Source organism: Lactuca virosa, chromosome 1 (assembly GCF_052849685.1).
Source record: "Lactuca virosa cultivar CGN04683 chromosome 1, Lactuca_virosa_CGN04683_v6, whole genome shotgun sequence".
In the NCBI taxonomy this organism is placed as follows: Eukaryota; Viridiplantae; Streptophyta; class Magnoliopsida; order Asterales; family Asteraceae; genus Lactuca; species Lactuca virosa.
The window spans coordinates 58,989,825-59,002,305 of NC_136426.1; the positions used below are offsets into that span (position 1 = coordinate 58,989,825).

General features: G+C 31.1%; 1 protein-coding gene across 1 annotated transcript; it reads left to right on the forward strand.

The window, feature by feature from the left end:
• Nucleotides 1–8,593: 8,593 nt before the first annotated feature.
• LOC145137002 (uncharacterized) lies at nucleotides 8,594–12,124 on the forward strand. The gene is made up of 5 exons (XM_079071172.1): nucleotides 8,594–9,051; nucleotides 11,212–11,262; nucleotides 11,356–11,418; nucleotides 11,505–11,573; nucleotides 11,669–12,124. Exons 1-5 carry the CDS (start codon nucleotides 8,743–8,745, stop codon nucleotides 11,768–11,770), a joined length of 594 nt encoding a protein of 197 aa, XP_078927298.1. The 5' UTR covers nucleotides 8,594–8,742; the 3' UTR covers nucleotides 11,771–12,124.
• The last annotated feature ends 357 nt before the right edge of the window (nucleotides 12,125–12,481 follow it).

Here is a 12,481-nt window from a genome sequence, read left to right on the forward strand (position 1 = left end):
CAAGAGTTGACCAGTTGACTTCTGAGGGTATTCTGGTAATTTGGAGATTTATGAAAAAGGGTTTTATGGTAACTATAGGTGGTGGAGTTCGTGTTGGTGATCCGGGAGTTGAGCTTTCTAGTTTCAGACGACAGTTGCAAGGTGAGTTATCCTCACTATACTAAGGGGTCTAAGGCACCAAGTCCGGCCCATTGGATATGTTATCCTAGCAGTGTTAGATGTTGAGTATAAGTTAGTGTTGCATGCTAGTAGTTATGTCAGATAGGTAGACCTGTAGGACTACCTGTGTTGTTATATGATTATTGCATGCTCAGTGGTTATGTGGTATGTTATATGTTATGTGGGATGGGTTGAGGTTGTACTGCTCCGTGCGGTAGCCAACAGACCTTAGGAGCATTCCGGTTATGGGCTAAAGGGAGACTCGTACTGTGGGCTCGGGAGTATTCCAGTTACGGGCTAAAGGGAGACTCGTACTGTGGGCTCGGGAGCATTCCAGTTACGGGCTAAAGGGAGACTCGTACTGTGGGCTCAGGGGTAATCAAGTTTGTAAAGCTGGGGACCCATTACATGTTGTTCAGTTTGTTATGATATGTTTATATGGACTGTATGTGTATCGGTATTTTGGGGGAACTCACTAAGCTCTCGGGCTTACAGTTTCAGTTTATTGTTTCAGGTACATCAGGGGATCGCGGCAAGGCGAAGGCGTGATCGTACAGCTCCTCATGTTTTGTCTATGTTTCTGGGAAAACTCTGATATTATACATTTTGAAAACAAAGTTGTAATGATTTTTAATGTTTTGAAATGTTTTTAAAAGTTTAAATTGGTTTGAATTTTTGGGTGTGACAGTTTGACTTTAAAAACTACGAATCATTTATAAATTTCTAAAAACTTCCTTATAAACAACATTGGAAGTTTTGTTTGTAAGTCTACCATCATTATCTAAAATTAACAATTTCAATCATTCTCTACTTTGAACTCTAGATAAGGCAACATACAATTGTCCATGTGAAAAAACAAGATGTTTGAGATACATACCAACCTTTGATAACGACTGCCCCTGACCATGCTACTTATGATCTAAGATCCTCGTTGAACACATCGCATGTCTACAGTTCCACCAAGAGTAAATAGTAGATCTAAATGTGAAATGTGTAGATCAGACGTCAGAAATCATAGATTTATCGTCAAAGATTGTAGATCAGGACCTGAACACTTTAGATCTGAGATCCTTCTTGATAACGTCGCTTGTCTAGGTTTCCACTTCGGGTTTTAGAACGAGAGATAATTAAAGGAACACTGGGGAAGGTAAAGACAACGGTAGATCGTGACAGTGGTGGCTAAGGAACATCAGTTTTGTCCGATTTGTTGTAAAAAACGGTGGTATTTCTCCGGTCATCGAAGGTTGCGACAGATGAAGAGAGGTGGCGGTGGTGTGGCCACCATTGGTGGTGGTGGAGCTGTCGTAAGGAGTTGTGCAGGTGGTGGTGTTCATCACATTTGGTAGAAGAAGATGGGATAATGTTTTTCTTGTTAGACTAACTAGAGAGAGTTATGATCATATCTTACCTGGAATAGATACAAATATGAAAGTGGGTTAAACTTTTTTAGTATTTACAATCATGCCACTCCGTTTTTCATCCATTGATAGACAAAAATACCCTTTATGAAGTTTGAAAATATTTATTTGACAAATGATAGAGATAACCTTAATTATAAGCTAAATATATTGGTTCCTAGAGTTCTTAATCTTTTTTGGTTCTCATTTGAACTTTTACCTATATATATATATATATATATATATATATATATATATATATATATATATATATATATATATATATATATATATATATATATATATATATGATTTATGTCATTTTTGTTCACTTAACTTTTGGTTTGGTCACTTAACTTTTAGATTTGTGTTCATTTAGTCACGTAACTTTTAAAATTGTGCTCATTTAGTCACTAAACTTTTTAAAAAATTTAAAAGTTTAGTGACCAAATGAGCATAATTTTAAAAGTTAGATGACTAAATGTGACCAAACCAAAAGTTAAGTGACTAAATGAGCACAAAGGCAAAAGTTTGATGACCTTTTAAAACTTAAAAAGATTTAAGTGGCCAAATGAGCACACAACCAAAAGTTAAGTGACCAAAAATGACCTAAACCCATATATATATATATATATATATATATATATATATATATATATATATATATATATATATATATATGAAGAATTTGATAAACAAGTTGAATATACATGAAGAATACACATGTTTGATATATTCAATATGTATTCAAACGAAATCCCATAATTATGAATCAAAAGATTTTATAACTTTATGTTTAGGTATCATGGAAGTTTCAAAATGAATATGATGAAAACAAAAATATTTCCTTTATGGCATAGTAAATATAATGGATTCTATATTTTGTATTTATGAATAAAAGGGATTTATAATGTTTAGTTTAGGTAGATGTTTTTTTAGTTATTTTATGTTTAGTTAGATTTTTTTTATATTTATATAACATTATTTACTAATTTATAATATTATTAGAAACAATTTGAAAAGCCATAAGAGTTTCAAATGAATGTGGTGAAAAAAAAGATTCTTTTATAGTATAATATGATATTATATTATAATATGATATGATATGATGATTACCTTTTTTCCACATTGCTATTACTACTTGAATCCTCGTAAAATATCGACAACCAATAGTTTTTCCTTGATTTTACCTGTAATTGAAGAACCAGAGAAAGAAGAAAATTGTTTAGAAGAGAAAATTGCAGATGATAAAGTATATTGTTTAACCATCGATTAGGAATATGCAATCACCGGGTTTTGCTAATTGATTATGCAAAATATGAAACGTCAAGGAATCAGGTCTTGAATAACCATATAGTGAATAAGGAGATCGATTATGGCACAGATTCCAAATACGTATTTTAGTAATTTAGGTACAATCTAGTTTAAAGAGAATTCTTATTTTTTATTATTTTTATTTTTAAATATATTACATATCATCAAATTAAACATTTGAGTATATATGTGTCATAAGCATATGTATTTAATTTGAAGTTTTATAGAAATTTAGACATAATTATAAAAGTTTATAAAAATATATTCGGAAATCTTCCAATAATAGTTGAAAACCGTACTACCAAACATTCTTTTTAGTTCGAACTTGAGAAAAATAATTTAAAAACTAAAAATTTCAAAAAATTATCGAAAGATGGCCATCTTTCGAATAAACATGATATAACTTGAATATAAGTAATTTAACAATTTTTTGTCGGACGATAAGTTTGCTTCTAAAGATAATTAAAAATTTAATGATAACACAATTATTCAGTTAAAAAATAATATATTTTTTTTAGAACGGCAGTTAAAAAATAATAATTAAACAGACTTACAGATAGGTTATTCATTGTTGCATGCTGGAATTTTTTACGATATAAAGTTTTATTGGTGACAAATAAATTTCTACTAAATATAGCAATATGCCAATATAGCTGGTCCATTAATGCCATTCACTATTACTCTTATTTAATTGATCTAACAGCGTTATTTATAAATATGTTCTTAGAAAATCTTAAACATTATTCTTGAACGTTGAGAGATGAAATTTCATCTTATTTTTGGTATATCCTTGATAATTTATGGGTGTTATAAGATTTATATGTAATAATTTAAATTTATTATAAATAAGTTCTGTCGTACCCGTCAAATACGTAAATAAGTTAATTTGAACTAAAATATATATAATATGTCTAACGAAATTTATGATTTTTAATTGTATGTTTGAACAAAGATGGCTATATAGTATTACTAGGCGAATACCCGCGCGTTGCGTAGGATATAAAAAAATATTTTATATTAAAAATAACTAAATCATTGTTATTAACAATTAAATAACAGTTTCATAAAAAATATAAAAAATGATTTTTAGTATTGTTATTATGTTGAACTATATTATAAGAGATAAGATTGGAACTTGAAGTTGTTTTGCATATCCAAAGTTATATGATTAAAATAGACAAAAAATTAATTTTTAAAAATAAATAAATCGTTATTGTTATCTATTAAATAATAATTTCATATTAAATTAAAACGTTTATATTAAATATTATCATTATGTAGAAAATACGATAATAGAGACAGCTTTTTATCTATCTTAAATTTTATCATTTTGTACAACATATGATAATAGAGATAACTTTTTATCTTAAATAGTAAAAAAAAATGTTTTGTATCATAAATATTACCATAATTATGTAGAACATATGATAATAGTGACGTCTTTTATAAGGTTAAAACTTTAAATTGTATTTCATACAGGGTTGTAAAACTTGGCTAACACAACCAAATACTCGGCATGTTACTTAAACTCGGCCTCCAATGGAAGCGAGTTTGCCTAACTCAGCCAGAAGACACTCGGATCCTTATTAAACTCGATCCAAATCTAAAAGATACGGTCCAAAATCATTTTCGAAATTCTGAAATTTAATTGATCACTTGTCGACAAAGACAATCTCACCAAATAATACACTCAACGTCCTACAAAGTTAGATGCAAGGAAGATCTCATGGCTTAGTCCCTTTGAAATATTTCACAACTTTTTCTATTTATAGAGGAGAATACATTCTCTTGTTTACTCTCACGATCAATATGGGATGAAGACATTTTATTAAACTCATTTTTTTATTTGCCAATAATTTCATTTTGTTAAATAAAATATTAAATAATAAAAATAAAACGTTATCCAGAAAATTTATTGTTCAATAATTCCATTTTTCAGTAATCTCGTAAGTTGCTATAAAAACTTAAGTTTTTATTGAATAACTTTTTGTTAAATCCTAAAATCATAAATTCAGTTAGGTACTTAATATAGAAAGTTTGTTTATATGTATTTTCATGATTCAAAATGTCATTATAAAATGAATTCATTTATAAAATATAACCGAGTATATACTTCGTGCTTTTGAATCAAAGTGATTTTTCAAACAATTATAATTTTATGTTTAGGTAGATTTTTTTATATTTATATAACATTATGTAACTTATAATATTATTATAAACAATTTGAATAATCATGGGAGTTTCAAATGTATGTGGTGAAAGGAAAATGCTTCATTTATCGGTCCAAATTGATCAAACTCGGACCGATTCAGCTTAATATACCAAACTACATAACGTTTTTTCTATTGAAACCCGGTTTGTATATATTTTGTGTTTTTGAATCAAATTTATTTTTCAAACAATTATAATTTATGTTTAGGTAACTTATTTATAATATTATTAAAAACAATTTGAACAATCATGGGAGTTTCAAATGTATGTGCTGAAAGGAAAATGCTTCCTTTATCGGTCCAAATTGATCAAACTCAGACCGATTTAACTCAATATACCAAACTACATAACAGTTTTTCAACCGAAACTCTGTTTGAACCTAAAAATATCTTGTTCAAAACCATTTTCGGGATTCTAAAACTTAAATGGACAGTTGCCAATAAAGACAATCTCACCAAAGAATACCCTCAACATCCTAAAAAGGTAGGCATAAGGAAGTTCTCATGGTTTGGTCCCTTTGAAACGTTTCACAACCTTTCTATTTATAGAAGAGGAAACGTTCTCTTGTTTACTCTCACCATCGATGTGGGATGAAGACATTGTAATAAAACACGCTTTCTTGTTAATAAAACATTATTCAACTTATTTAGTAAAACACCATTTCTCTTGTTTACCCTTTCTTTATTGTTCAATAGTTCTATTTTTCTATAATCTCGTAAGTTGCTATCCAAAAAAGTAAGTTTTTATTGAATAACTTTTTGTTCAATTCTAAAATCATAAATTCAGTTAGGTACTTAATATAGAAAGTTTGTTTATATGTATTTTCAAGATTCAAAAGTTCATTATAAAAAGAATTCATTTATAAAATATAATATGCGTATATATTTCGTGCTTTTGATCAAATCGAAATTTCAAACAATTATAATTTTATGTTTAGGTAGATGTTTTTTTATATTTATATAACATTATGTAACTTTTTTAAAATATCATTGGAAACAATTTGAAAAATCATGGGAGTTTCAAATGTATGTAGTGAAAGGAAAATGCTTCTTTTATGGTCCAAATAGATCAAACTCGGACCGATTCAACTAAATATACCAAACTACATATTTTTTTTTCTAGTGAAACCCGATTTATATATATTTCGTGCTTTTGAATCAAAGTGATTTTTCAAACAGTTATAATTTTAGGTTTAGGTAGATGCTTTTTTATATTTATATAAAATTATGTAACTTATTTATAATATTATTAGAAATAATTTGAAAAATCATGGGAGTTTCAAATGTTTGTTGTGAAAGGAAAATGATTCCTTTATCGGTCCAAATTGATCCAGCTCTGGTTCAACTCAATATACCCAACTACATAATTTTTTTTCTAACTGAAACACGGTTTAATCCTGAAAAAATTCGGTTCAAAACCATTTTTGGAATTCTAAAAGTTAACTGGACACTTGCCAATATAGACAATCTCACCAAATAATACCTTCAAAATCCTACAAAGGTAGGCATGAGGAAGTTCTCATGGTTTGGTCCATTTGAAATATTTCACAACCTTTTCTATTTATAGAAGAGGAAACATTCTCTTGTTTACTCTCACCATCGATGTGGGATGAAGACATTGTAATAAAACACCATTTCTTGTTTATAGAACATTATTTAACTTATTTATAATATTATTGTAAAGAAATTGAAAAGTCATAGGAGTTTCAAATGAATGTGGTGAAAGGAAGTTAAAAAATAGGGTTTTAAATGCATGAGATTCAAAAAAAAATGCTAGCTTTATAAGTATGTATGATGTGATACGTTTTTTTATTGACATGTAAATTAGTAATGCCTATATCTGGTATGAAGGCACTTAAGTTATTGTTTAATATCTTAATTAATCGTGACCTTCTTTTATTAATTTGAATGATAATTGTATGAAATGATGTACAATCGATATGATTATCAAAGTATAGTTTTATGGTTGATAAATACGTTCATTTTAGATATAAAATTAAGAAAAAGCCATGAACTTTCAATAGCCATTTTTTTTATTATTTTGATGATTTTTTGAGAATGATGTAAAATTGACATATGGTTACTTTGCCAAATTTTTATTAACTAGGATATTATGCATGGTAATAATTAGGAAGGATATCACATCCAAGAAATCCAACAAAAAGAATATGATGAAAATAATCTCTCAATGGCCGATGCATCCTTGTACGATATGTGATGGCCAATACATCTTTGTACGATATGTGATTGACACTTTCTTTAAATATTAGATTATTTCAATCCTCTAATATCAAATGCAGATTCAAAATTGTTCGTGAACACACTTTCCCAAAACATCAAGATAACGAGCTTTAATTCCTTCTTTTAGCTTGTAATACGGCTGAATCAAAATACAATTATAAGACAAAACTCTAGTTGTCCAAATGACAAATTGACCTAAGATAAAAAAAAAACCCGCAAACGTTACTTGGAGATTAAGGCTATGTTTGGATACTAGCTGAAAAGCTAGCTGATAGCTGAAAAACTAGTTGTTAAATGAAAAGCTAGCTGATAGCTGAAAAACTAGTTGATTAAAAATGTTTTTTGGTAAAACTAGCTGAAATATATAAAATGACATTTAAAAAAGAATGTGTTTCTATAATTACTTAAGGGGTATATTTGGAAAAAAAAAACTCCTAAAAAGCTAGTCTAAGTAGCTTTTTAAAAAGCTAGCTTATAAGCTACTTTTTGGTTTGTCAAATGACAACTTCAAAAAGCTCGAAAAACCAGTTAGTTTATCAGCTAGCTGTGGCGCCAAACACAACCTAATTCAACCCTTGGTTAAGTAATCTTATCCTGATAGGTGGATCTAGTATTTTCGCATCTAAGTTTATGAAAAATATAATTCCTTGTGAAAATGAGATTTTCCTAGGTGGAAATGATATTTTTCACAGATGTCACATGTGTAATATCATGCGAGACTTCCATTTGACAAATAGAAATGTTTTAATACCGGAAAAAAATGAAATTTAACATAATTATAAATGTATACAAATGTAACAAACTTAAAAACTTACTATATTCCTTCTATTATTGTTGTCTTCAACCTTATTTTAACATCTAATACAAAAATGTTAGATAAATAATATATTTTTTTCTTTACCTTAAATAGAAGGAGCACTATGGCCTTTTTGAAACCCATTTTGGCAGCCCAATTATCCTTTTACGTAACCCAAATTACGATTTCTCCATACAAATTAAAATAAAACAAACTCAAATCATCGTATATATTTTCTTTCAAGCTTAAAACTTGGATAGTTTCCAAATTTGAAGGTAATGCCAATTTGGTAAATTTACAAGTTAACACCCTGAACTTTCCATTTGTGCACAAAACGCGCAGACGAAAAAAAGAAGAAAAAGGGCAAGAGGGCGGTCAGTTCCACGTCTCAACTACAAGTGGGACCCACCCCTCCCTCATCACACCAAGCTCCACCCATTCGTTCCTACACCAACAAATACCATATGTACTCTTTCTTCAAAACACACACACATACACACATAATAAATACATATAAAGCCCACCCCTAACCCCCATTATTATTTTCCCTACTTTCTCTCTGCCACCAGCACCATTCTCATCCTTTCTCTTTCTCTCTCTCTCTTCCAATCTCGCAATCGATAACATGAGTGATGATAACTGGGTGACAGCGGCCATGGATGACACGGACTTGGTGGTTCAGGTTCTATTCACACTCCGTCAACCGGCGTCGGCGTCGCACCACAAGTCGCCTCCACTTGGTTGGAGCATCCGTCAGCGCCGTTCCAGACCGCAGGTTGTGGTGGCACCTGCCGCCGCTAAGAAATCTCCTGCCGCTAGAGCTAGCCCTACCACTCCGTTGTCCTGGAGCGGTGCCACTTCCATCAGCGGCGGCGGCGGTATCGAGGAGTCAAGCAAACCAATTCAAAACCGCTCCGATATTTCGAGATCTAAGGTTTGTACGTTGCACAACTCTTTTACGTCTATACGTTGTTGTGTTATCGTGGTGGTGTGTATGGTTTGTTTTCGGTCGTTCAGCTGGTTTTAGACGGTGGCGCGTGGCTCTTCTCATTCGTTTCTCGTGTTTCTCGGTACGGTTATTAATCAGTATTCCCCATAATACCCCTTGTAGGTCGCCTGATTTACAGGTCACCGGTTTAGGATTTTTGTCAGATCGAACACCCCACTTTACCGGTTTTTCAGTTTGTTGAATTACCATTCTACCCTCGTCCCATGCAGAACCACCGAACTCAGATCTCATCGGTTGTGTATATTATGTATACTTCCGATGCCGTCAGATTCCACCATTTTCTACCGTTGACCGAATTGCCCCTCATGATACTTTTCTACCCTTTTTCCACCTTTTTAATACACCCCATGAGTAATTAATTATATTAAATAATAAATAAATACTGTTCCAAAGGAGAAGCAGGTGACTTCCCTTCGACGCATAGAGTCAGAAATCGAACGACTTTCCACGTTTTTCTCCCACACTCTTACGAAAATACCCTTCCTAGTTCCTCCCAAAGGAGAGTTTAGTCAATTCATACGTTTATGGTAGTTCACAAACTCATGACTCGTGTACACCATCCGTCAAAGTCAATACCCATCTAGATTTGGTTGAAAAAGACGAGGGCCACTCGACCAAAACCGCAAAACAACACTTAGGGGCTTTTTCGTCATTCCACTTGTGGGTATATCCGAGTTCTGTCGATGGCGTGTTTTCGTGGCAAGTTTAAGGGTGTGTGTGTGAGTGTTTGGTGCGAGTAGTTGTGCACTTTATTGGGTGTGTGGAAGAAGAAGAAGGGTTGTAATCCAGTGTGTCGCGGTGTTGGGACTTGTGTGCAAACGTATCTCCTTGTTCATTTCTATTAGTCATAAAAGGAATTCCATGTGATCGTTGAAAAAGTCAAAAGCGAGGATGTTGTTTCTACACTTTTAAGGGTGTGGATTGTGTCTGTTATTTAATTAATTTTATAGTGGTAGGTTACCTTAGCCCTTATCCTTTTATAAACAACAGATTGGTCCCAGCCCATTAGAGAATTTAGAATCCTTGTGAAATAAATCATAAATGGTTCGTGCATGACAAGATTTCTTTATTTATTTTTTTCTTTTTTCCTTTAATAAAAATACAAACCATTTATGTACAGTCAAATTATTTCTTTCTTTTTCTTTTATGAATTTATGCAAACTAAAATAATATAGTAATTGATAAAAATAGTTATGACGAATTAAATTTTGCTTTTGTTTTTGATGAATGATGAGTTATGTGCTTTGAGGTTTTACCCAATCTTTAAAAGCAAGATTTCTTTCATCACATGATATTTTATCTTGGAAATATTGTGTGTTTATATTATAAAGTTTCTTTTATAACAGTGGCTAATTTAAAAGAAGTTCTGATTTTTTTTAATAAAACAATATATCTTAACTTTTCTATGTAACATAATTTTTTTAACCGTTTAATGAAACCAATTTTCTATTTTTGAACTTTTTAATATAAAATGTTACGTAAAATGGTAAAATAAGGTAAATTTTTGTATATTTAATCGTTTAGAAAATGTGATGCATAAATGGGAGTAATGTTAAAGTATTTGCCAGTTTTTGTTCTAGAAAAGACAAACTGAAATGTTTACACTTCCTTTCGGAGTAATGTTAAATGGCTTGATTCAGGTTCAAATTCGTGATTTGATTATTCCCCAAAGGATTCTTATTTCAAAATTTTAAGAGAAAGACAGATATCACGTTCTTAGTACTTTATTTTAGTAAAGATTGAAAAAGAAAGATTCTTGTTTATTTTTAATAAATAGCGAAGGGGTTAAATTATGAGAAAAAAGCAGTCTCCAAATTCTTTTAAATTCTAAAATGCACTTTTTTGTTGGAACTTGGGAGGGTCTTTGACTTTAATCCTAAGCTACGCATTGGTTTCTACGTGTTACAAGACAAACATATTGCCTTTCAAATAAGACAACTGTTTGCATATTGTAGGGGCATACCCCTATCCTCTTTATTTCGTAAAAATCAAAGATAAAGATTTCCATTTCGATAGTTTTAATTATAAATAAATTGTGGGTCCCACTTTATTTTCTAAACCTTTTGTTTTTGTTATTTTTTTCAGGTTGCAAGACCAAATGAAACAACCCCTACCAAGAGGCCAAGAAAAAAGAAGGTAATTCTTTCTTCTACAATGCACCTCATGATCCCATGTGTCTCATCAATGGAGTTCTTATCTTTGTTTTTCTTTTTCTGATGATGTTTGTAGACATTGGCTGAACTTAAAGAGGACGAGTCATTTTTATTAAAAGAAAGAAAGCAACTAAAGAGAGTACGTTAAATTCATCTCATAGCTACTACCTAGTAACCCATTCACCATCGATTATTTAAGCTAATTTATATTTCATTTTAATGCAGCAACTAGCAACCCTACAAGCTACAATTGAGAAACAAAGAAACGAAAACGAGAGCCTCAAGAAAATGAAGGTAAATATCAAAAACTCATTGAAATGCATATAAATTAAGGATCGGTTTGGTATGGGGAATGGAATCGCTGATTACATTGCATTGTGATGTTACAGATGGATATGCAATTGCAGCAACAAGGTGAAGGTGAAGGTGAAGATGAAGGTGATGAGTTTGTGCTTCCGGATTTGAATATTCCGGCTGGTGAAGATGAGTAAAGTAGGTAGGGAATAGAATAACTGCAGAGTGAGTATATGATGAAGTCAACAATAGAAAAATAAGTTCTAACTGTTGATGGGTAGGCCTAGGGCAAATGTAAGTAGAGAAAAAAGACTTTTGTTGGTATGGTTTGTTTGATATTTCAGGAAAGATAATAGAGGAGAGGATTATAGTGTAGAAATCTTTTAACCCTTTTATATTTGGTCTTATATTTTTTGGTCACATATAAACAAGTGTGTCGGGATTTTATCTTTAAAGTCCGTGTTCTGGTCTTGTTTTTTCCGATTGATCGGAGATGTATTTACTTATAACAGATGAAAATATTTCTAGCTTGTCTATTATACATTTTGTTAGATTTTGGGTTTCGAATATCAACATAATCACTTGGTTAATTCACAGATCGTGTATGAGAAATACTTTTCAAAATCTATGATTTCGACCCAATTACCTTGGGTATCATGAAATCCAATTTGCGATAATCCACGAACAAATCAAAATGGAATACATGTTTATTTCAATTTATAAAACACATAAATACTTTATGATTGAATGTGTTTTCTAGAGATAAAGTGCAGAGAGAAGAAGCAGTTATTCTCCAGATGTTCCATTGTCCGTTCATATTCCTCATATATACGAGGATAACGACTCTTATGAAGAAAACAACGCCCCTTTTGTAATGGATGTTAAATGTTGCGTTGTGTGCTAGAAAG

Bases quoted from the DNA above. Each gene is read 5' to 3' on its own strand.
- LOC145137002 (XM_079071172.1), top strand. From the start codon at position 8,743: ATGAGTGATGATAACTGGGTGACAGCGGCCATGGATGACACGGACTTG. The intron at 9,052-11,211 runs GTTTGTACGTTG...TATTTTTTTCAG, and splicing joins CCGATATTTCGAGATCTAAG to GTTGCAAGACCAAATGAAAC. The intron at 11,419-11,504 runs GTACGTTAAATT...ATTTTAATGCAG, and splicing joins AAAGAAAGCAACTAAAGAGA to CAACTAGCAACCCTACAAGC.